The 27,402-nt window shown below is 35.5% G+C and overlaps 1 protein-coding gene across 1 annotated transcript; it reads right to left on the minus strand.

The window, feature by feature from the left end:
- Positions 1-15,533: 15,533 nt before the first annotated feature.
- Positions 15,534-26,951, minus strand: LOC132555802 (ropporin-1-like protein). The gene is made up of 6 exons (XM_060220166.1): positions 26,924-26,951; positions 25,599-25,752; positions 25,031-25,154; positions 22,327-22,488; positions 17,819-17,994; positions 15,534-16,389 (listed from the first exon to the last, which is right to left on the minus strand). Exons 2-6 carry the CDS (start codon positions 25,733-25,735, stop codon positions 16,305-16,307), a joined length of 684 nt encoding a protein of 227 aa, XP_060076149.1. The 5' UTR covers positions 25,736-25,752; positions 26,924-26,951; the 3' UTR covers positions 15,534-16,304.
- Positions 26,952-27,402: the final 451 nt, after the last annotated feature.

Here is a 27,402-nt window from a genome sequence, read left to right on the forward strand (position 1 = left end):
TGTACTTGACGCTGTTCTAAAATTATCTGATATATGAAAATAACGGAATTAATTTGATAATGAGGCTCGTCCGTCCAGATTTTAACTTTTCTCTCGATCATTTTGGCCTCCTACAATGTAGACTTCAAAATTGACCCGTTAGCATCAATGATGAGTACTAGAAGGACGAAACAGCTTTATGACGCAGTTTTATTGATCGTTTGAGTCTACTGTATCTTACTCTAAACTTGTATGAAAAGTGCAATTCATTTGTATTTGTTTCTTTTGTATTAACTTAGTATCATTTATATTGATGTAACCTTGGTTACCTACGTACCTACAATACTAAGAAGCTTAATACAATGACATTACACCAGAATACAATATGACACATGATCCAGTAAGGTTGTGCCACCAAACTGTTTAGCAGTTAGACATCAAACAAGTAAATACTGGCAATAACACGCTCTCAAAGATATGTCGCCCTTTTTATAATTGAAAAAAAAATTGTTAAGAAAATAAAAAGAACAAAATTATGATAGAATTATTAACGACAAAGAGGTTAATATAGTTAATAAAATGGTACTGGCTTGTTGACAAAGATGGCATGACATTGTTTGATTTCCTGTCGACTTACATATGATGTTCATACATCTCGCCCTTGCTGAAATGCTTTTGTTCATGAAAGGAATAAACTGATTGAAAAAATACTGCGGGAAAATTGTACTAATAAGAGAAAAATGACAGAAGTCTATTCCACTATTGGTCACTTTCCTGGCATATTTGTAAACAGAGATTTACTGGGAAAATTGAAAAGTACCACAGTCGTCAGACCATAACAAATCTTTTAATTATAGAATTGTGTGTGCATTAAACAATGCATATATCTTTTGATATATATAGGATTTACATATCTAGAACCATCTTTGTACCTCGCCGAAAGGGACCTATTTCTGATGAGCATATACTCTTCATTATATAGAAAATTGTTAAGCAACAGTTACTGGTGTTTCCAGTAAACAAGGTACCCCAGTGACGATTATACATGTGAACAGCATAACATATGGTAAGATATCGTTTAGTCTGATGGCTTTCTACATTTTGTCGCCATTGGGACACTCAGGTCTGCTAAGCTCGTGTGCTTTCTGCTATTGGATATATTGTGAGTTGTAAACTTATTACACAGGTTTCGGTAGATGCCTGATGAAGAGGATGTTCTATGGTCTCCATCATTATCTCATTGGGCAATATAACATTCCCTGCTGCGTAATGATGTTAGATGTTTTCGATACCCTATAGTATACCTGGTGGTAGCCATGTTGTTAACCTTGTTCTCATGGAATGACTCACCAGTACTTTGATTGACCAAGGTTTTCATGGTGGGTGTTGTCTATGAAGCAGACGACACACACATTTCCAGAACAATTCTTTCTTTTGTTCATGGCTGGCGTCGAGATACGTTAGAAGGAAAGAAAACAAGACGTATTTATAAAGCCGGCTGCAACAAAATTCTGATGTCGGACATTAAAACTGTGCTGTGTAAGGCATGTGCTAATTGCATTTGTGAAACACTTGTGTATTCACTCTTCAATAGTTACGGCAAATGTTAAAGGTTTTCATATTTAGGTCAAAAGTCACGACCAAGGTCACCAACGGAAAGGTCTTGTCACAAGAAATACACTTGCCAAAAATGAAAGCCCTACCTATTACGGTGCAATAACTATGGGCAAGTTTAAAGTTGACAACAGACAAACAGCACAAAAACAATATGTCTGATATGTCTTTCAATCCGGGACTGAATAAGAGATACAGTTTAGCTGCCTCTAACGATTTAGCAGAAGGATAGTGAGCACGCACCACTTGTTTGACAGAATCTGTTAAAAACAAGTAAAACCAACAAGAAAATATCATCATGTCAATATAACCATAATCCAAGCTCAAATTAATTAAAACAAGAGATACATATGAACAAAAGAAATATTTACACGGAGACTTCTGACCAGGTGTTATGGAAGAGTAAGCGTCTTCTGTGTCATTGTCGACATCCGCCATGTAAAACTTGGCCAATCCAAGTACGTAACTTCACGTTCTTAAATGAGATATACAACAATGGAATCACCAGGAAAACTAACGAGGATCAAATTCGTCCAGCGTGCTGCCACACATAGAAATTGAATAAAGTAAATAATGATATCACCATGACGACCGTAAAACTTTCCAATAATACTTTGTAGATTAAATACAATTTCGAAAAGAAGCCCAATCTACTTCAATCGGAGCACGCACATTTTTGGGTCAGACAAGTTAAACATTCAGAGCATGTACTCCCTTAAAGTACATTGTAATCATCTATAAACTATACCTGGAGTTAGCGGGGCGGGGGTGAGGGGTTGGGGTTGGGGTTGGGGGGGTTGGGGGGGGGGTAGTTCCTTGACACTCAGATTTTCAGACTTTAGTACAAATTTTGTGTCTTTATATGAATGAGAATTAAATAATTACAACGAAATACACTGTTACAGCCATTTTAAATTTGCCGTTTATAATAGAGGTCTGTCGTCGTGTCGTAAACCCTTTGTGAACTAAAAGTTGTCTCTATTTAATTAGAAAAGAGAATCATTATTTCTCAAAGTTTAAATCAATACCGTTCGTCGCAGTGCAAAGTAAGTGAGCAGGTGGGTTGCAGTGCTTGTCATGTGGGATTGCAGGGCGGAAAATACGCGTTATGCACGATCGTGATGCAGGAGATGTTTTTTTTGTGCATGATCGATGGAAATTTTACCAGGTTTTGTCTAATTATATACCAGCAGTGAATATCCTTGTTTAGTATATAATTATGTATTACGTCATACAAAACATACATACGATCAGTACTACTTAGTATAGTTATCAAATTTCATGATGACTTTGCCTTTACTTTTGTGACAGCCTTAATCAATGTCTCTTTGGGTCATTATGTGCTGGTTACGGTAAATACGATTCCAGTAAAGTCATGAGTACCACGACAAATAGCTTCTTGTCAACTCGAAGTTGTCATTGACATGAACTTCCCCACATGAATGTTATGCGCTTTGAAATGTATGATATTTAATTTGTCCTTCCTTCCACTTTTTAATTCTCGTGAAAAGTTGTAAAGAGTAGGACATATATTTGACACTGAATATGAAGAATAAATAAATAAATAATGAGGTTAGTGCGTTTCTTTTGAATATGAAGAATAAATAAATAAGCAAATTACATTCACAGCCTTACCATTTTGATTTTCCAAATTCTTATTCAATGTTTTCACTAAATAACCCCTTCACATTACAAGAAGTATGTCCATTGAGAGATTTGTTGTGAAAGGCTTTATTCACTACCCTTTATTGTGTACAGTCATTAACAAAAACATCAAGCATTACCAATATGTAAACAGAATCGTAATCCAAACTCAAATCTAAAAGGCCTATGGTAGAATATGAATAAAAGAAAGATTTACACGGAGACTCCTGAAAAAGTACAAGGAGCATATGATCACAGGTTGTTCCGGAAGAGAAAGCGTCTTCTGCTTCATGGACATATCTCAAATGCGAACAAAGTATAAAAGATAGACCCACAAAACTTCACCCATTATACCAACTTCTAATCAGAACTTGATGTTTTGCTGTCTTTGTGTGAATATGAAATAGTAATGAAGTATCATTTTGCCCAGAACATCAGTCATCAGTTATAGGTAAACCTGTCCTTTTCACTTTTGCTGATAAAAGCCCTCAGTGAAATACAACATATGTCCTTCGACAATTGAATCCGTTTACCCATCATAAAGTTTATATATTTATCAATGACTGTCCATAATGCAGTTTGTACATATGGCTTACTAGTAGATAGCACCATCCTATACAAGTTTAGAGAAATAAACTGCATCATATAGCTGTTTTGACCTTTTCAAAATTATGTTAGAATAAAATTAGAACAAAAAAAAAACAAAAACAAAAACAAAACGCAAGCACCACTAGAAAATGACAAACTCTGACGACAAACGAGGGTTTCTTGATAAGTTGTGAGCAATGTATTGAGAAAGCTTAACAGGGATGACTATTCAAGGTTGTGTACCCGAAGACTGGTTAGTTTTTGTCGAAAAGAGGTAGCACTCTAAAGTAAACATGCAAGTGACTCTAGAAAATGGACAAAATCGCTGAAAGAACAATGATTCAATATTTGCATTAGAAAGGTCTAGCACCTAAGGATATTCATACTGACATAGTAGCAACACTAAGGGAATGATGCCCGTTCATATGCCACATTGAAAAGGGGGATGGAGGAATGTAAGCTGGCAGGGAGAGCATTGGGGATGACGTCCGTCTTGGAAGACCCGTCACTGTTGTAACCCTAGGAAACGGTCAATAGAGTCCATGGTATTGTTATGGCTGACAGGCGAGTTACACAGAGATATATAACCAGTACAGATGGGATTTCACAGGAAAGAGTACATTTCATTCTTACTGAATCATAAAGTTCTCAGCTCTTTGCCTACCAAGACTTCTGACAGTTGATCATAATTACACCAGGCGGACTTTGTTTCATGCTAATCCGAACCTTTAGAGGCAGATCTTGCTATCTTTTTGCAGAGGTTTGTGACTATGGATGAAACGTGGATGCATAATTGCAGCCTAGAGGCAAACAACAGTCAAAACAATGGAAGCACCCTGGTTCCTCCCCACCAAAGACGACTGTCAGCTGGATTGGCTATGACCTCAGTTTTCTGGGATACTGACGGTAGATCATCTGCAAAAAGGACAAACAATCAATGACACATGTTATGCATCACTTCATAGGCAGTTAAAAGAAAACAATAAACTCAGCGGCGCGGAAAACTCAGTAAAGGTGTGTTGTTCCACCAGGACAATGCTCATGTTCACCAGTCTGTCATTGACATTGCTGCCATTAACGATTGTGGCTCTGAATTGATTGAGAATCCGCCTTATTCTCCTGATCTCGCTCCATCAGATTTCGGTCTATTTCCAAATTTGAAAAAGGCGTTTCCGGTACCCACTTTCGGTCAGATGATGACGTGATACATGCAGTGAAGGATTTTCTGAGCGGTTAAGAAAATGACTTCTTTAAAAATGGCATTAAAACCCTTAAACATAGCTGGCAAAGTGTAAAGATAAGGGGATTATGTTGAAAATAATACAATGTCTACCAAAACCCTTAAAGATGAGACTCACAAAAGGTGATATCCGTTACCGACTTTCGGTCATATGATGACGTCATACATGAGGTGGGGGGTTTTCTAATTGTGGCATTGATCCCCATATACATCGCTGGTCAGATGTATAGATACTGAAGGGGGTAATGTTGAAAATCAATTCAATATGTTTTCAATTTTATTGTAGGTTATTTACCGTACAGATATAACCTCAGTTTTATTGTAGGTAATTTACCGTAAGTGCTACAAGCATAACCTCAGCTTTATTTTAGGTTATTGACCGTACAGGCATCAGCTCAGCTTTATTGTAGGTTGTTTGATAGATCCTGCTGACATAACCCCAGTTTTATTGTAGTTTATTTACCGTACAGACGTAACCCCAGTTTTATTGTAAGTTATTTACCGTACAGACATAACCTCAGTTTTATTGTAGGTTATTTACCGTACAGACATAACCTCAGTTTTATTGTAGGTTATTTACTAGATCCAACAGACATAACCTCAGTTACGAAAACAATGGCCATTAAATTGATGTACGAAACGATTTTGTTTATAAAAAAGACTCGTGTTTTTAGCCTTGAAAAGGTGTATGATAATAGTATTAAATAAAGTAATTGATGTTCTTTTCAAATACTTCATCTGATTAAAAAGGCACCTGTAGAACTTTAACATAAGATTGGGTGTAATACATCTTGGCTATTACATCTCTTACGAAACCACTTGAGAATCGTCTATGTTGACCTGTAAACGATATTCAGATTAATTATACCGACATAGAGTATATTTATGTCAAACATGTCCATTGTATCAAACTGCATATAGACATCCTTGTTTTGTTGGTGTTCCAATATTTCCTACTGAAATGAAAAAAAAAATTGAACTGAAAAACCTTTCACGAGACATTTATGGGCAAGTGTCTACCGAGCGTAATGGTTTGTTTATCACTTTCAGGACAGAAATGTAGTTGTTCTTTCTATGGACGAGACATCTTTTTGTTATTCAGTTTTTATAGGAAGTCTAGTCAATCTATTCTGAATTTAAAGAGTATTAGTTATTGTGAAAGCCAGCCATCCTGGAATATCCACTAACCTCAGCTTTACACTAGCTGGTATATTGTTTCTCTCTTTCATCTTCTTTTTCCATGTATGTACGTATATATTTCTATACTAAATAAAAAGGCATGACGACTGTTTTGGTAGACTTTCAATCTAAAATAAGTTACCATAAAAATAGGACAAAATTGATGGTTGATACGAGGTAATAAATATATAACCAACCTTTAACATATATTTAGATATTTGTTACTAATTCCTTAAAGAATAACAATAGAAGAGAAATATGTATGTCATTACGGATTCCAGCCAGGGAACCGGCTGAAATGGTAGTCGTGTTCTCTTCTTTAGGAGGCGGGGGGCCTCTAGTCATCTCTGTGGTATTTCACGATACTTAAACACGTCAAGGTCACCATCTTCATTTGAATTGGGCAAAGTATACCTGCTTCGATTGTTTAAATTAAACAAATACACCTTTTGTTTTCAATATTACAACCCTCACCTTTTCACATTAAAAAAATGAAGGATTAATCAGTAGTGTTTATGAAAAACATGGTAAACACATTGAGGTCATTTTGATATTGATAGATTCACGATCTCGTCAACTGATTGAGGTTGAAGGTGACAGAAAAGTTCGAAAACGTTTGTTTTAGAGCCAGACAGTAGCATTTGTTAATTATTAAGGACAAGACAGTATCGTTTGTTACCTTTTAAGGACAAGACAGTATCGTTTGTTACCTTTTAAGGACCAGACAGTATCGTTTGTTACCTTTTAAGGACCAGACAGTATAGTTTGTTACCTTTTAAGGACCAGACAGTATCGTTTGTTACCTTTTAAGGACCAGACAGTATCGTTTGTTAACCGACTTGTTTTCCAGAATTAGAAGTAACATTTAATTCGTTAAAAATGACCAAAAACAATGAATATGAAATATATTAGATAAAACACGTGTATATCAGAGCAAATAAAAAATAGCATGAAAGGGTTTGGCTAGAGTTATATATTTTTCGAAGTGTGTCATCAAAGGAATTGCGTTTACGAGTTGAATCATAACTGGGATCCGTTTACATATTAACAATAACATGAATACTGACTTCAGTTTTATGAACCTGTTCCTTAACTTTGACAGGCAGCAATTTGTAACATCATGTTTGTTAAACTGAACACGTAACATATCTTTAAACTGAACTGCAGAAAAAAATGTGAATTTCCAAACAATTGTACAAAAGGTACGGAAGACAACAATACATTTAGATACAAATCTACAATAAGATACAGTTGAGCCCTATAAAGTATTCAATTGCGTCATGCAGCTGTTGTTTCTTTCTACTTTTAGAGCTAAGTATCTTAAGTGTTAAACTCACAGTGGGGGCGACGGGTTTACATTTTCAAGTATCGGCGTTTACCCAATAGTAAACTGTATGTTGAATGACACCACTTGGTTTTTCTTTTTTTTTAACGTAAAGACAATGTTTTCATAACCATCTACTGCAGCTCTTTCATTTCATTTTTGTTTAGTTTTGTTTATTAACCCAGGCAATAAGCTGAAGATTGCAATTAGATGGAAAACTGTCTATTGACAGTCTTTTAAACGGATGTAACGCTTTCAATTGGTACATAGTTACGGCTGGTGAGGCGTACTTGTTGTCTATCCAATGATGAACCGCCATACTCTCTTCGGTCCCTGCTGGAAAGGTTACAGTGCATGGTGAGTCTTTCAGCATTTCCCCTTAGAGACAAATAATTCCAAGGCATGCCCTTTTTGTTGAAGGCTGTTTCAGCAGATGTTATTGCTGCATTGCTGAGTGGTTTTCACCGGGATGTTGTTCTTCAACCAGTTCCATCGCCTTGGTTTGATTTGCAATCTCAGGAGCATTAGAATCCATGTTGTGATGTTGAAATACTTCTATGACTTTCGTTTGTTGGGGCTTTTTTCGATGTTTGAGATATGCCGTCCTTTTTTGCGCCTGATATGGCTTTTTGTTAATATCGTAATAATATGTTATGAGAATTACACGTTAATGTACCCAGCCAAGAAGGAGACCAACTTGGGGATACTGCAAAAAAGTTTGATTCTCTCAAGGTAGCCTTATGCCGCTGTTGTCTGAAGACATGACAAATCAGTGATAAATGGGTGACGTTAACCTCATCACAGTTGTGTGGTACATACATAAATACATACATGATTAAACAATTAACAGCTATCTCCAAATTTAAGGAACGAACACGGAGCCGATTAATTTTTAGTCTGGTTCCTTACAAGGGACCCGTCCGTCATTGGTAAACCTAACAGGAACTCAAATAGCTCTAGACAGAAAAGTTTTCAATAGAACACACAAGCTTCCAAACCACAAGGTACAATTATTTCGGATGTATAAAGAGTTCCTATACTATGGCGTGAATATGAAGCCAATATTTTGAAGGATTCAAGAGAATCATGTTATAGGAGTGTTTTTATTACAGACTCAGAGTGATTATCATACACACCCTTTACTAGGTGGGTAATATAAGTGTAATAACTGTGATAAGTGTAATAAAAGGATCACCGCTACGGACGAGTCCACACCACTGAAGGGGATACAGGTCGCTCCCTCACGTCGCCTGAACACTGACGTTCGTCTGTGAGACGATACCCGGACACGGGAGGAGTCACGGAGACGGAAAATCTGTCAACCAACCAACCAACCAACCAACCAACCACCCTGTTGATAATAAAATGATGCCATCATTCTCAATCACAACACCTACTAAGGATACCTTACTCAGTCTAAGATATCAATATCAATAAAGTGAACAAAGAGTTAACATATACCATGGTTACATGTTTTACGTACAACTCAGTGTTCAGCAGAAGAGCACAAATCAGTGTTCAGCAGAAGAGGGAGTGTGACCTATATCCGCACTGTCAGACTAAGGTCCTATTAGTTCGGTACCTTTGCAGTCGGGTCGTGTCTCTGCAACAATGGATAGGAACACAGCATAGCCCATGGGCTCCCTTTGGGTCTGCTAAAGCTGTCGCCATCGGCCCGATGTACATACGCCAGTAAACGTTTGGGTTGATTACATGAACTACCGCCCTGCCCCCTTCTCTCTCTCCCTCCCCCTCTCTCTCTTTCCCCCTGATCTTTTTTGTTCGATCTCTTCCCCCTTTCATCCATCCTCTCTCTTTCCCTCACCCATTCTCTCTGTCCGTCCTTCCTTTCCCCCTCTCTCCTTCTCTCCATGCCTCATCTGAGTGTTATTTTCAATCCCTCTCACTGTTCATCTATAGTATGTGTCTCTTTCTCTGATATTCCCAGAGCTCTATATACCAGTTATTTATCCTTGCGTGTCTTATGCATTGCATTGTATCCTAGAACGTCAATAAGCTATAAAAATTGCGTGCGATTATTTTGTAAATCATTAAAAACAATTAAATAAATTCAATAATGGAAGATAGCATGTTCATCAGGTTCATGTTTACCAATAATTAATCATATTGTAGAGTTAAACAGTCCGCGTTTGTGGTGATGGGATGTGTTATGCTTATTCAGCCAGGTGAGACGTCTGTCCACAATCGATTTCATCCCTCCGGAATCCATCCCCCGCCACCATAGTAATGTGTAGGCGTAATATGGCAATAATTTGAGCAGCCTTACTAGAGTTACAGATTTTAAGGTCGTTAGCTTCAATCGATTAAACGAAGGCATGCGTACCTGGGTCTGTTTACAATCTATAAATAACAAAAAGGTAATACTGATTAGGGAGAATCATATCTATGTTATATAAACTGATACGCTTATAATGTAAAGGTGAATCCGCGGAACATGTGAAAACCTAAACCATACTATGGATAAGGTTTTATCACATATTGGTATTCGATGCGAGAAATGTATGCTTACCTATTTTCCCACAAGGAAATTATATTTCCATGTGCCATTCTGTAAAGTGGGTGTAGAATTTAACTATTCAGCAAACAGATGTAATTTCAGAGCATCGTCGCCTCAGCAGATGTCGCTGTTGTGTGTCATAATATGTGAAACGATAAAACTGCGAACAAAACAAATAAATGAATAAAACTTTAAACAGTTTCTTGCAATTAAAATATTGAATTGATAAACCACCAGAGATATCAGAATTTATACATCCATCCATCTATCCATTCATACAATTTTGGGGCAATACGCGGGGTAAGCTTTGAATTTCCCTGTGGATTAAAAGTTGATGTTTACTTGTATTTTAAATATGACTAGTAAAATTCCATTTTTATAACTTTGCATTCATATGATCTTTATCAACCATTTTCTCTTTTTGAGATATAAACAGATTTCGCCCTCAAGGGATTTAACGTCCTCCCAACAGCCAGGGTCAATGAGGACCGGTATCAAGAGAGACATCATCAGTTTAAATTGACAAAGAAAGTGCAGACAGAAAAGAATGGAAAAGAAAATATCCTGATATCCTAATTCTACCAGATCCAAAAGCGAGAGATCAGCCTCCTGGATGCATGGCGTCTATTTCAAAACAAATAGGTTGAATCACTACATCTGACACCGAAACCAGACATAACCGATGGTCCTGGCAGGCTGCCGTACAACGCGTTATTTACCTAATGAACGTTCGAAACCGCGCCAAATGACAGAGATGCAGAACGGCTTTTGGGCTTCCGTACACGGAATTATTCCAAATTGGTGATGTTGTTGGATATCGTTTGTCTGTTTGAAGAGATTCCAGAAACGGCCAATTACCCTCTGCGACACGATAAGCTGTACGGCCACACATCAGTGACCTTGACCCGCTGGAATAACTAATCCATTGCCTCGTGATTTTCATTACGCTTAAATGTCGATTCATGGTGTCGCCTTCTAGTTATTGAGATTCAGGACATTAGCATCACGGACAAGTCCTAGACATCAGCTTTATGAAATAGTCATACTCATTATATGTCTATACAGTATTTAATTCTGAATTTGTATTTAAAAGTACTGAAATCACATGCAATATTTAAAGATCCTACAAATAACACAAATGTGATTAGTACCTGTTCCAAAACTCAGAACGAAATTCTCAGGAAACATCTTTTTAAGATGCAGCAAAAGCAAGCAAGCTCAAAATGCACGTAGACTTAGGAGAGTTAGTCTGTGTCATCGAATCCCCTTTTCCTTCAGCCGCCACAGTACGTGTCACATGTTTGAAGGTCGTCTTTAAAGGGTTTTTACACTGATTCACATTTTAAACCTTGGTTTGTTGATATTTTATAATTAGGATTTTTAATAGTTGATGCTATTCATCATTTTGCAAGTGTTCATTAACATTTACTGTATTGAAGTATCTGGATCGTCACGCAGTCATGACGTCATTCCTGAAACAGCCAATAATCTGATTCAGATAATCGTGTTTCACGAGAAAGAAAGGTGGGAGTCAAAATGACGTCGATCTGATTGCGTTTAAAGCACTATGAACGCGTCGTTTTCAGCGAAAATGTCAATACTTTTAACTTTACCACCGAAAGTCACACTTTGAAAAGCAAATACAACGAAGGCAATCCTGATATTACATTACACATGTACTGATTTCGCAAGGGAACATGTTCATGCTTATAATGAACAAAGCAAATACAGAATAGTTATAATCATTATTTTTTTCCGGTGATCTAGTACACCATTTTTTTCGAAGCTGGCGGTGAAGAATAGGAGACTATATGCGAAATGGACAGAAGAAATCGGGTAAAAATACATGGCGTGTTTATTGCACATAAATGGACATAGTCAGATATCCAATTTATATTTATGAGATCCGTAAATTGGGTCACCAGATGACAGTTTCATCAGTGTTGCTGATAGAGTGGTTCCGTTAAATTATCACAGTCTATGGCACCAACTCTAAAACAAATCAACTACTTTATAAATAGTAATTTTCCTAATGATAAAACCCATCGTCAATCCATGACACCTATTTCTAAAGCGGACCGACTTGTCCGTTCCACCATTGACTCGCTTCATTCCCCCTCGTGATCACGTCACCAAACCTTATGACACAATGGGTCGTTCATACAAGGTAACAAAGTACGACTAGAGTTGGATGGTGTTTCATGTTGATTCCAAATCTCTGTGTAGCAAACTACATCCCTAATCAACATGTTTCAATATTCCGTAATGTGAAAACAATATCAAAAACCATATTTTTTATTATTGTCCTCAAGCCGTTCTAACATTTCTGTATTTCCTTATAAGATCCTTATACCACTGACCGTCATGTACATTTCGTGTTTTGTCCTTTGACAATACACATTGCCAAAATTGCTTTGGACATCATGCGTTGGGCCTAAATACATCGTATTCAATGAGGTCATGATCAGCTACTACAGGAAAACTCCGCCTCAAAAATGACCCTGGCTGTTCAAGTGACGACAAATTCAGCAAACAAAATCAAATATCAAAATGATCGAGAAGAGTGTGATCCTTACCAACTCAATTAATGACTGTTACTTTAAGAGAACGCGTGCCAGATGTTGCGTCCGGAAGAATGAGCCCGAGGAAAACATCACGACCTTCTACCTTTCATTAAAGTGATTATACACTCTAAACACATTACAAACATGTGACCTTGAAAGTTTTCCATCGTCATTAAAAACATGATAGTCCTTGATCCAAAATTGGTATTTGATCAATATCATGACGTCTGGTTTCTAGGTCACTGAGAAGAATTTATTTCAAATAAAAATGTTTAAAATGCCACAATATTGATGAAAATGCACGTCAGGTCAACAGACAGTTGAGTGATCTTAAACAGTGACAGTGACTTTGGTCAAAATGCACTAACAAATCTGATCTGAGGAATTTTTGTACATGACTTTAGTAAAAAAAAAAGTGGAATCAAAATCAAAAGTGGGATCAAAATAAGTTATGAGGGCTAGCTGATCAATTGTGAGCCTCATCTTTAATGCTTTGACTTTTGGCGGACATATTGCATTATTTTTCAACATAATCCCTTTCAATATCTATACACTTTGCCGGCGATGTTTAAGGGCCTCAATGACACTTTTAAAGAAGTCCTTTTCTTTACCACTCAGAAAATCCTTCTCTAAATGTATGACGTCATCATCTGACCGAAAGAGAGTAACGGAAATGGCCTTTTTCAATTTTGGAAATAAACGGAAGTCTGATGAAGTGAGATCAGGCAAATAAGGCGAATATCCTATCAATTCAAAGCCACAGTCGTTAATGACAGCAATGGCAATGACAGACTTGAACACAGGGCAACACACCTTTACTGAGTTTCCGCGCCGCTGAGTTTTGCATAATACGTGCCATTGATTGTTTGTCCCTTTTACAGATAATCTACCATTAGAATACCATCAGCATCTCAGAGGCAATAACCCTTCCAGCTGATGGAACAATTTTTGCCTTCTTTGGCGGGGGTGAACCAGGGTGCTTCCATTGTTTAGATTGCTGTTGGCCTCTGGAGTGAAATGGTGCACACGTCTTATACATAGGTACAGACTTTTGCTGGATCTGCCTCCAACAGGTTCAGATTAGCATGCGACAAAGTCCGCCTGGTGTACTTCTGATCAACTGTCAGAAGTCTTGGTAGCTGAAGGGCTAAGAACATTCTGATTCCGTCAGAATGAAATGTACTCCTTCCTGTGAAATCCCAACTGTACTGGCTACATGTCTTTCTGTAACTGGCCTGTCAGCCATAACAATACCATGGACTTGATTGGCCTGGGGTTGCAACAGTGACAGGTCTTCCAGGACAGGCGTCATCCCCAATGCTCTGCCTGCCAGCTTACATTCCTCCATCCACCTTTTCACTGTAGCATATGAACGGGAATTATTCCCTAGTGTTGCTACCGTATCAGTATGAATATCCTTACGTACTGGACCTTTGTTATGCAAATATTCAATCACAGCTCTTTCAGCGATTTTGTCCATTTTGCAAAAGTCACTTGCCAAGTATATTTCAGAGTGCTACCTCTTTGACATAAACTGACCAAATGGCACCAGTCTTGGGGTACACAGCCTTAAATAGTCATGGAACAGTATAGCTGAAAAAAGACGTACCTGCTTAACTTCTTCAATATAACTTTTTTTTATGCTCACAACTTATCAATCAACCCTGGTATTGTCAATTATACAGTCATCAAAGCGGTGTTACAAATTTAGCAAGACGCTGATCTCTGAATTCACAGTTTACACATTTTCATTGAGTTTGGCTATTCATCTGGTACAGGCATGACCCTGAATGAAAGGAAACGTTTTACTCACCGTGTAAAAGGGACCCACATGAAATGCCCCATCTTAGATATTTGTGTACACCTTACACAAGCAACATTTCTTATTTGGATAAGAGCACCCAGTCTTGAAAACTTTCAAATCTATGGCAAGCATCACAAGCAAGATGCTCAAAAGTAGGAAGAAGCCCACTGGTCTTAAGGGTCGTCTGACTATAAAGATCTATATATAAAAAAAAAGAGTCCAAACATGCCTAAAATAAATTGCTCAACTACACTACAGATTACATAGAGGAAATTGGTTGGTTCATAAAGACATTTTCTACAAACTTGAAATCATATTCTTTATACATGCACTACACGAATACCATTACTCTGGACATATTGGTTGTTGAAAAAGTATGCTACATGCCCATTATCAAAACCCTTGGCCTTTTCGTTATTGAGGAGAAGGTACTTACGCAATTCAACACATTTGACCACTGTGACCTTGACAGTAAGTCAAGGTGAACAAACTTGGTAGCCCTTCATCAGCATGCTAAAGGCCAAATATCAGTATCATGGACTTTTTTATTATTGAGAAGATCTCATTTAAAGATTTTGACGTGTTTGACACCTTTGACCTTAAAAGTAGGTCAAGGTCAAAGATATGAACTTGGTAGCCCTTCATTTAAGCAGGTTATGGGCCAAATATCAACACCCTGGGCATTACATTTATTGTGAAAAAGTTGTTTAAACCTTTGACATGTTTAACCCCTGTGACCTTGAAAGTGGCTCAAGGTCACTTATATTAACAAATTTGGTAGCCCTTCATCCTATCGTGTTACAGGCCCAATAGCAGTACTCTGAGCCTTCTGGTTATTGAGAAGAAGTCATTTTAATGGAAAAGTTCATGGCAGATGGTGCATGACGACAGATGAAATAGAATGGCTAAAGGTTATGGGTTTGAGTCAAATGACCTAATTATCTACAAAAAGCATTTGTCAAATCTACCTGTGGCCTAAATTATGCACCCGTAGTCCATGAAAGCCATATTTTTTCAAAACAAATTCTCATAAAGAGAAGAGAAAAATTTCTTAGTTTGAAAAATTTAATTATGTCTGACATCACATCTTTAATACACATGTATGTACAGTATTTCAGAACAAGTGAAACATTGTATTTAAGAACAATCATTGCATGAAAATATAATCCTTTCTAATAGCTTTCTGAAATAAATATATAGACGACAAGAAGGAACATTTAGGTAAAGTTATAAATTTGTGAACCTGACTTTTTCAGCAGTGAGACAGAAATTCTGAAATATGATATCAAATCAACAGCTTGACAATAAAGTCTTCATGACTTGGCTATGTATTCAGTAACTTTTCAAATATATAGAAACAATTTATATCTAGAAGGAATGATAACAATTGATAACAAATACTCTTTAAACTGCAAGAAAAAATATTGTCTTAATATCTGGGTTTTATCTCAGGAAATTCTCTCCCTTAAGGAATTAAACTTATACTAAGAAATATAGATTATCATCTGAAGACTACTATTGAAACTGCTACGACAAATAGAAAGTTATGTTTCAGTATTCACAGTAATATCACTAACAAAACATTAATTACAAGTTACAGTTTCTGTGAAAATTTTTCTCAGTCTACAAAATAAACTGGTAAGGAGGAATAGCTACTCTGTAACATGTAAAACAAGTACAGCACTGCAGGTTCCCGGGACGGACACATGTTTGTTAGACACAGTTTCGTACAATGAAATTGTTGCTGTAATATTCCTCCATTAATGTCTTTGTGGCAGGTTTTAATGTAGAATGAGGTTCCAGGTAGTGATTTGATATGTTCGGAGTGGTAAACGAGTCAGTTTCTTTCCCTAGGATGATGGTGGTGGCATTGACAACTTTGGACCTTCCGGGCTGAGGAAATTCCTAGGTTGGATGTAGCCATCTTGTTTTTCACTGCAGTAAGAAAAGGAAAAAAATTCATGAATTGTATTTTATATTCTTGTAACGTCTATGTCACTATCACACTCACCTAGAAACCTTATGACCTATCACTCCAAGCAGATATTGATTGCGAAACCGTTACAGTTTAACACTAACCCTATCCCTAGTCCATATTACCTTATTCATTGATCATGTGCAGAGGTTAAAAAATGAAATTTTAACTTGCAGTCAACCTTTTCACAAAATGTATGTACTTGCAAGTTCTGAAAGTTTTGTCTCCATAGCAACATTGTACAGTAGCTATATATAGTTACTACAGTAATTCCTTTTGATTCTTCAAACCTTAGCAGTATGATTGGTTCACTACACAATGGTTTCCATTGTATACTAATAGTGTCATCTAAAAATAATTTGTGCCTGTATAATGACACAATGACATTACAGGTTACAGATGTATTTTTATAGGAAACTCAAAAACCATTGGGTTATATGATTCTAATTTTTGCTTCACGGTTGTAGAGACATTTCTGCTCTGTGACTACAAAACATGGAGCCTTCTGGGTGAAAAAGTGGAGTGGTTAAAACAAAACAGTATCGTCTTAATGTAACCATTTTGAAACACAAAAATAACCACCGATTACATGAGAAAAGATTTCAAAATCAATTTATGATAATTTTTTTGATATGAAGAGACAGACTCATCAATCAATGCCAGGCATTGGTAAATCTAATGAAAAAATGAATGCCTTTTTTTTTATTATCTTAAACAGGACCCTAAAAAATTGGATACCAGAGAGACCATGTAATATCTATACAGATGCAATGATATACCTATCTGACAATGATACAATTTTGTTATATTGGTTAGTTGATATAGAGTAGAGACCAGGTATTAAGATCAGTGTTACATTACATGTACTTGTAGTACAGAATAGTGATCCAGGAATGAAGACAACACTGCATACATTTTATCAAATCAAGCATTTGAGGGACGTTGTGCTTTATCCCCTTGAATTAACCTATAGATTGATCTCAACCTGTTACAGCACTTTACATGTGCCAGTGAACCATGCTTGTACAAAAAACACACAAGTTAATACCATCATTTAATACAAATCTAGAGTTAGATACACATGAGCCAAACGATGAATTAAATATGCATTATACAGCCGTTTTGTTTTTCTAGGGCTTGTCAGTGGTGCCAAGGGCCTAAATTTTGAAACCCGAGGTGACTGAAAAAAATCCACAGTGAAAGAAAGAAATAAAAAATATCTAGATGGGGAGGCACGCTATATTGCAGACCCATGATTCAATAAAATGATATCATTTTCATATACCGACAATATATATCTAATAAATGTAGTAAAACGCAGCATGCCGGTTACGGAAAACATATTATGATAAGCTGACTCATTTGGAAGACACCAGAGGGTTGACTTACACATCATATTTGAGATGGGAGATGGTATCATCTATGTGACCCTGTGAAATATCGCCATCAATCTGTGCTAGGTATGTATACAACTCCTTGAACAGGGGGAATGGTATCCGTGCTGGGCCTCCCTCAGGATCTGCTGTTAAGATCTCACACACAAGCTTCATCGCATCAGTCAGGTTCTGAAAGATACAATTCAAATGTGTATGGTTTTTTGTTTATTAACATTTCTTATTCTCAAGCTGAAAAGGAAAAAACAGCAATCTTATCGAAATTGGCATTAAAATCTACCTATTCACCCTTTTTCTACTGTCTGAGAAAAAAAACACAGCAAGAAATCTATCTAACGGACACACTCCAAAATCAAACACAATACCAAATGCAGCCGGTTTTAGAAATGCACAAGACTAATTGTTAAAAGGCGTTGTAATTGACACTAGTTTTCTCATAGCTAAATCAGACATTACCAGAGAGTTGTAGCACAAACTCAATATACAGTAGAAGATACAACCTAAACAGCCCTGATTAAAGTCAAATATTGAAATCAATCGCAAATATTTCATTCGGGTTGATCTAATGATTATTTTAAATACAAATGCATGGTTTATCAGTTCTAATCTTAAAATTTATGCACATCTATGCATTTATTTATGGCATAAATGTTCATGTAGTTTGTACCAAGGTATTACAAATATGCTAACTATGCTGATAACAAATGTTTGTAATCAATGAACACAATGCTAGAGCTATAGGTTGCACATGAATGCCTATAATCACAATCAATGCAAATTAATTATACTAGCTCAATGACAATTCCCGAGTTGTATAGTTCATCCCTGTAGTGATGGAAGGTCTTTGTACCATAGTGACTCAAATAAAACCAACAAATATCAGAATCTTACAGCTAGGACTTTTGGTGACATGACCTGTGTTTGGAGTATGGACTGATTTCTCCCATGTGACCTGAAAAGTGACCAGACATGTGCCCTTTCAGTATATGAAGCCTGTATTGGTCCAACAGTAACTCAAACTCCATAGTACCTAGGATATGTGGAGTAGTACTAATGAATTCTAAATTTTGCATGAAACATCACTCTGGTCAATCATGAATCCCTATACTGTACTCAAACACCTACTAAAATTATATCTAGGATCTGTGAATTGGTACTAATGAATTCTAAAATTCTACCTCAAACATCACTCTACTCTATCATAAATACAACATACTTACTGACTTTTCATAATCAAAACATAGCCATCTGAACCATGAATGACAAGTGACAGCATTTCTACATAGGGAAAAACTGGCCATGTTTTTTCAGTAAAAGCACTTCCAATTTCACTAAGTACTCCTATTTTTATGCTGTGAATGATACAAGTTGACTACAGCTTTAAGAGCAATAAATCCACAAGTCTGAGGCCTCTAACAAGTATGTCAATGGATGAAATGCAAGAACTGTCGCAAATGCATGGGAGTCGTGTTTCAATCACCACTGTATGTTGTGAAATGTTAGACCCAAAGTGTATTGAAAATGGAACAGTTAACACAGTGTTTTATTACAGAATTAAAATGTCCAATCATTGATTCTACAGTAACAGGGGACATTAAACTTCACCACAACCAGTTTGATGAGATTGCATATTCTTTATTTTCTTCTTGGAGTTAATGCCATGAATGTAATCAATAAATGTGACCAATTGCTGCTGGAGACAAACAAATTCAAAGAAAGAGCTGAAGGTGATAGACGAGTCCACTGGTAATATATCAATGTAGTTTTCTATACGGAGTTCTGTTTCACCTCCATTCCACAAAACCAGAAATTCTAAGACTGCTGATAACCACAAATAGATAGGATGTAAATAAAAATTCCCTGAGGGTTCAGTGTAAATAATATTTTGTGTGAAATGAAAATGGTGTTTTATTTTTTCCACAGGAACTGAGGAGATGCCAAAAGAAAAGGAAAGACTTCAGAAACTAAAGAGACACCAAAACAAAAGGGAAAACATCAGAAACTAAGGAGTCACCAAAACAAAAGGGAAGACATCAAAAACTAAAGAGACACCAAAACAAAAGGGAAGACATCAGAAACTAAGGAGACATCAAAACAAAAGGGAAGACATCAGAAACTAAAGAGTCACCAAAACAAAAGGGAAAACATCAGAAACTAAGGAGACATCAAAACAAAAGGGAAGACACCAGAAATTAAAGAGTCACCAAAACAAAAGGGAAGACATCAGAAACTAAAGAGACACCAAAACAAAAGGGAAGACATCAGAAACTAAAGAGACACTAAAAAAAGGGAAGACATCAGAAACTAATGAGACACCAACACAAAAGGACAGACAATGTGAACTGAGAAGACAACAGATTATGTTGTAAGTAGAAAAACCGTCAATTACACAAACCCCAACTTTTCTTTAGGTGGAAATATCAACACTGAACCAGAAAGAGTCAATTTTCATCTGAGGAGTAGAGTTTTATACTTTCTCTTCTTGAAGCAAAACCTACCTAAAATACATATAGCACATGAAGTAGTACTAAGTTACCCACTGAAGACAGCTAGTCTCATAGGTGATAAATCTTCAATCAACTACATAAATATATACTAGGTACATGTAAATAAAGTTTCAAAATACTCAAGACTTTTCTTTCTTTTAAACCGTCTAAAAAAAGGAAACCAAATTTGGTTTCTTCAATCTGTTTACTGCAAAGGATACTCTTGTAATCAGAATCAATCTTCCAATTACTTGCACAATATAATTAGCAGTAGCTCAAGTACACACCCCCATGCTAGGAAACCTACTGGTTGTGCAATTAACATTTGCTCTCACTCTGTAGTCTAAACCATAATAATTGTCAACAATGACATCAAAGAAATGGACAAAAACTACATTTCACTCTACAACTTCCTCTTGGCTCATTAATGAGAAGGCAGATTAGCGTTTCGTAAGAGACAATTGGAAGACACAAGACACAAAGTACATTACACTACATGTTGGTGATAGTGCGTTAGCAGGTGACAGCCGCACAATGACCCAGTTTCCTTTCACAATATTTCATGGCAGATGTTTATACCCAAAAAAGCAATTATGTACTTAAAAGGCATTCACGTTCCATCACTCCAAAAGCAAATTTTATAAAAACATTAGAGTAGATAGATCACAGTGAACTTTATCGTCAGAACGACATGAATCAATACAAAGAACTGATGTATTCTTTAATTTCTGTGTTATGTTATGAAAATGAAGAAGCTGATAAAGTAAATGTATTTTCCAATAAGTTATGTAAACTTGGTAATATAAATATATGCATATATCATACATATATAAACAAAAAAAAAAAAAAAAAAAAATCCACAATACTTAACAATACAGTGCTCCTTATTAATGCACAGGTAGACTCCAGGTACATATCCCGCTGTCGGGATCCAAAAATGAATTTATCCCTGACTCTAGATTAGATCTTTTTTTATCTAACATTCGAGGAAATCCATTTTTCTAAACTGAAGTAGACTTGTTTTTGATTTTGTAATATAATTAGGTCCCTTCACTGTTAAAAAGTTCACACGTATGTTGGAATACGCGATTGTGCCCTGATTTTCAGTATCTAACATCCAGTCACCACGGAACTACTTCAAATCACCTAGGTTTGGCAAAGATTTTATTTTGCAAACTTACCCCTTCAGACATATTCATGAATACATGATTGTAAACGCTGATCTAGAAATGACTTTAAATTCGCAAATGATGAGCAATTTGAGGAAGAACACTTTCAGATTCAGATTCAGTAACCAACTCATCATGGATGCCATCCAGAATTATTTTCTTACAAATAAATGAGACAGATTTGAATTCACTCTCCTTATATATTAACATGAAAATTCATCCCACATGAAATATAAGTGATTTACAGAAATAATTTAACCTACACTGTTAATCTGTTCTTTCTCGGGGACAGATGAAATGTATGTATTTTCCATTCAGACATTATGATTTTTCTTCTTAAATTCCCAACAAAGTATAACTTTTTTTTAATTTCATCATCACTTCCATTTTCCGTTTGATGTTGGAAAAAATGATACACAATCACAGTTAAATAAAGTTTTAAGAGAAATATTCCCAGAATTTAAATCTTACTGTGAGCTACAGGTCATTACACAAACACATATGTATAGTAACCAAGAATAAGAAAAAAAAAATCTAAAAATGCACATCTGCAAGTGGTCTATGATATGAAAGGAAATAATAAAATTAAATAACAATATTCAACAAAGAAGATTTGTTATTTAAGACCAAAGTTCTCTTAAGCACTTGGCTAGTAGGATATTCTCACTGCACAGTTTGTACCTATATGTATACTAACATAGGGCCATTATTGATTGATCTGTCACAGGGACATTTCATTATATGTCCTTTACCATATCTATCATTAGTGATTAGGTAGGCACTAAAATGAGTAAGAGCTGAATTGGATACCACCTAATCAAAAAAGAATAAAGTAATAAACAAGTTACCTCCCCTAATGCTGAACAAGCCAGTGTGAAGAATTTGTTCCATTCTACATCACCACCAAAACTACCGATTCGAACAATCTCGTCAAATTGCTCCTTAGGAAGTGCTACATCCTGCCATTTTTCTTCCACAACTTTCAGAGGAACTGTTTTCTTGGGTCCCAGCTGTTAGGAAAGAAAACATAATGCATGTGACTATAAGGAAAATATAAATTCAATTAATTCACTATTCTAATGTTATTTGATATATATTCATCTCTAATCATTATTTTTATATTAGATGCCAATACTAGAATACAAGAGGATTGCTTGGTAAGACCATATCACATTTGTTTATTGGACTCAAAAAATATTTTTTCATGATAAAATCCAACCTATTTATTTGTTACTGAAGGAGGCAGTTAACCAAAACAGTAAGGTGCTGCATGATACCAAAAAAGTTGTTAATTAAGATGTCCTGAGGTACAAATATACTGACAGCAATGAAAACTCTCTAGATGAATATACCCTTTACTACTTCATAGTATTTCAGGGGTTAGGATCATTTTCCCTATCTGCACCCCTGGAACATGTCATGGCAAAACTGAAGGCACAGGTGAAGTAATTTGAATGGTCTACAGTGGTTCCAGGAGATAAAAAAAAACTGACTAAACACAGACTGATAAGCTCCTTTGAAAATTACAAAGACTTCAAAGGCAGTACAACAAACCATTATGTAACCTTGAGATTTGTTTGATGTACATCAAAGGATCAAACTAGTCTTCTTGTCTTATCCACAAGGTGTTACACACGGAAACTTAAATTTTGCCATGAAATGCAAAAGTGATGCAGAGAACAAAAGTGATCATAACCCTAGGGTATTGAGAGAATGGACTGACATAGACTTTAAGTTTGTCTTTTCTCTAAATCTGTTTAGTAGTAAAAAAATGTTGTTTTATTTGTAATGTAATGTTTATTTCTATATTTGGAACATTATCTTGCATTTATTGACAAAATATTTTTGGTTTTCATATTTTGGTGTACATTATATCACAAAAAAATTCTATTTTACAGAACAGAAAGTATTGAATGTCATATGCGAGAACTTCAGATCCGATCATGAAATCTTTTCAGCAGGTAAGTTATTTGTGAACGTACTACAGTGTAATCTGATAAAAAATCACAGTCCTTTGTCAATATCTGCAATCAAAATCAAGACAAATTTTCTGCATAGGTATAGCTAAAGCTGTTAACATTTTTCAATGTTATACAAAAGAGTGTGCTTAATAATTTATAGGAATTGTTCTGTCATCAACTCATGTAACTACAGACAACTTTAGATATTCAGTTTTCAAATAATACCAGGATTTATTATAGTTAGATTTATACTTCCCTAACCAATAGTAGGTCTGAAACCTCACAGTTGAGTCAGAGTCGGTGTCTGGGAATGTATGACAGATGGTCAGAATAAAACAATTTTCTAAAAGGGATCTGCTCTAATAGCTTAACATATGTGGCCATGCACATACTTTCTGTTTTAATCATTTCTATTTTTTTTTTTTTTTTTTTTTCAAAAGTCATAGATGCATAATTTGTGCTAGGCTAACTTTATGTTCAGTGAAATTCTAACTAATTTCAATTTAAAACTATAAACCTTCATGGATGATCTAGGGGAGATAACTGCAAAAGAAAGTTGTGAATTAGAGTAAATATGAGGGTTTATTATTTCTCATGCAGAGTGAGAAATAAAGTATACAGAACGACAACAAAGATCTTGTTGTTTACAATGTAAATAATACACAAAAACATGATCTAATTGTTGTAAATATAAAGCTAATTTGATTACTTTTTAAATGTGTATCAGAGGTTGTCAATTAGTTCAAATATTCATTCAGCTACAATTTGATACCAGGCTCTTAAAAATACTCTGATTTATTACACCAGAGTCATGTCCTGACAACATGAATGTCATTTACAGTCATGGGATTGCGCAATGTTACATATGGTGTGTAATGTGCACGTAAGGTCTTCAGGATAAATGCACAATGTCTTTCTATAGAAAAATGCATATAATTTGCTGTAGTACATTTATGCACATGATATGCAGTTCTATTGCACTGATGTATGATTCTATCATGGTTCATATAAATTTAGAAATGACTTATGAATAAGTGAGCCATAATGTTTATTTATTTTCTATAAGGATATGAGTTCAGCTAAGATCATTTCTTAATTTAGCCATGTATTGATAGGTCAGACACATGTAGATCTCTCAGGTACAGACTGAATCATGATATACAGTTACTCATAATTAAGTGTTTTGTTTACAAAGTGCTACATGTGACTTGTTTTACATAGTGTATTATATTTATGTAAACATTAAATGGACATATTTTTTGTCTTTGCAAAAAATCAAATAAAATCTTATACCATCAGAAATGAAATTTTCTTAATCTTTCGAAATTACTTTGATTTTTCAATCATTTTGTTAAGGAAATATATATACTCAGGTACATTTAAAGTGTTCAACACTGAGTGTTGTTTGTTACACTGGGGGCCTATCCAATATGGACCTTTCATGTATATGCCCATTAACAGTACATGCTAATTTGGGGATTTTTATGATTTTGTGGACATCAGTGCTTCTAATTTGTGTTCTCTACCCTAATTTTTTTTTGCCAGCAGAGTGTGTTTGTGTTACATAGTTGTAGGTCATTCCTCCCTTTACCTGTTTGTTCAAAACTCTCAAAAGACCAGGTGTCAACCCAGTATCTGTCTTCTGTGTGGCTACTGGCATTTCCAGTCTTTCTTTCACAGGCGGTGTTTCTCCCTTAGACATAGCTCTGAAATATCTGTTATATGCAGGAAGAAATAAATATACAAAAAGATGTACTATGACAAATCAATTTTCATGCAATTTTCAAACTATCGTTTTCAATTAATTACATATCAAAAACACAAGTTGTAAGTAATTTGCAATCATTTTGACTGTTGTAATTCATAATTACAACACGTAATCTATAATTACATTACATGTACATCTGTACTACACTTAATGTATCTATAACCACAATCACTATAAAAAGAAATGTAAAACTGATAATGTTTCTATTGCGTAACCCCCATTTTCTTATCTTAATGAATTTAAACCAAAACCTACCTTGTTGACATTTAGTGTATTTGAAATCAGAAAAATCTATGAATAGTTTTGATAAAATGAAATTACTGTTCAGACACTATCTTTTAGACTGGTCTAAATTTCTTTACACACCCAGAGACAGTTGATTTGTACTTACGCTGCTGACCAAGCAAGGACATCCTTGGGTTGTGTGCGAATAGCTGCCTTGGTGAACTGTTTCAGAATGTCTGGTAGAGATGGGGGGATGTTGATTTGTTGTGAACAGTAATAGGGTTCATCTGGATTAGAAGGCATGTTGCTGTTTTCTATGGCTAAAACAAAAGGAAAAAAAAACACTAATAATAATTTATTACCATATGCTTACTGATAAAATCAATCAGTTTTGTATTTAAAGATATAATTGACATCAGATAAGAGTGTGAATGTAGATGAACAATTTTTCTTCACATTTAAACAGCATATATATAGAGAGTATCTGGGAATCTTATTTACATGCATACCACAAAAGTTGAATTCTCCTTAAATTAGATTTCACATTTTAATATCTTTTAAATTAGTTTTGTTTCTTGTCATGAAAACAAACATTGTATGTATATATCACTCGAGTTTTTTCCTCTTTTTCTTTTAACTTTTGCAAATTTTTTCTGATATCTAAACCAAATCTTAAGTGATATACAGATTGTAATAAAATGGAAGAATCAAAATAACAAACATTTGGGACAGACAGAATATCTGTTATTGCTTACATGTAGATTTAGAGAAATGTCAGCAGATAGATTCACAAAAGTATACTGTAAATTTACTTATGGATACAAACCAACTATTAATATAACATAAAATATTCTGACATTATATCAAGAGTTTCTGGTGTTAATGAGAAACATTCTGGTATCAATAAATTCCAAACCAACATTACAGCCTACAGCCACAGGCCATCAGAATAAATTAGAGTGCAACTACATGTATAATGCATTCATTATAAGTAGAAATGATGCATAGATAATTTCTAAGTTATGTGCAAATTATGAAGAAATCATTTGAAATAAACCATATGTATTACAAGGCACAAGACAACTTCAATAATCATTATGTATTGAGTAAATACATCCAACATATAGGAGATTTAGACACAGTGACAGGTGTGTGTAAATTCATAGACGAATATCATATAAGAAATAGGGGTATCACTTTTAAAAACCCATGAATGTTCGTTTTTTACACTGCTACTCTTACTTTTTATATTATCAAAATAAGACTAACATGTTGGCTTGTACAGGTACTGAATGTAAATTTCATCGAATAAAATGAGGAGACTGGGATCAGGACGCGGGCAGGGCAGGAATTTTCTTACTTTCCTCTTTCTGTTATCTTATGTACATTATAATGTTAAATTAGTCTTAACTGATTTCTTTGCCATTAACAACTTTTATGATTCTGTTACGTTTATTTATATTTTATCCAAAATGTTGATTCTTAACTCACCGTTTCCTCCAGCAAGTCAAAATCCTTTCCACCGGATGTGTTAGTTGTTGTTGCTAGCAACAGCTCTGCGCAAGTCGTCGGAGCTCTTGTGTTCGGGGTCTTTGCTGCGTTTGAAAAGTCAAAGATACGTTAAGTAAACATTAAAACCGCGCGGTATTTAAAATTAAAAACAGCTAGACATGTACGACGCAGTACCTTATTTCAATTGAATGATGCCTAATTACTAAACCAAATACATGGCGTATGCATTTGAAATAAGCAAGCGTTTTCATGCAAAAGTCTTCCTTCACGTGCAGTTCCGCGAATGAGCATTGTGGGATTGTCGTCTGCACGAAAGGAAGAAACCAGCAGGAGCCAAAGGTGAGATGCGAAAACACTTTTCATTATTGAGAAATGTAAGCTGTCCGGTTCAATATATTATCATAAACAAGACGTATTTGGACTTCTTATTGGAGCAATCGAGTAGTCCCCTATGGCAA

This window comes from Ylistrum balloti, unplaced genomic scaffold (genome assembly GCF_031769215.1).
Source record: "Ylistrum balloti isolate Yb309-2 unplaced genomic scaffold, AGI_CSIRO_Ybal_v1 Utg370516, whole genome shotgun sequence".
In the NCBI taxonomy this organism is placed as follows: Eukaryota; Metazoa; Mollusca; class Bivalvia; order Pectinida; family Pectinidae; genus Ylistrum; species Ylistrum balloti.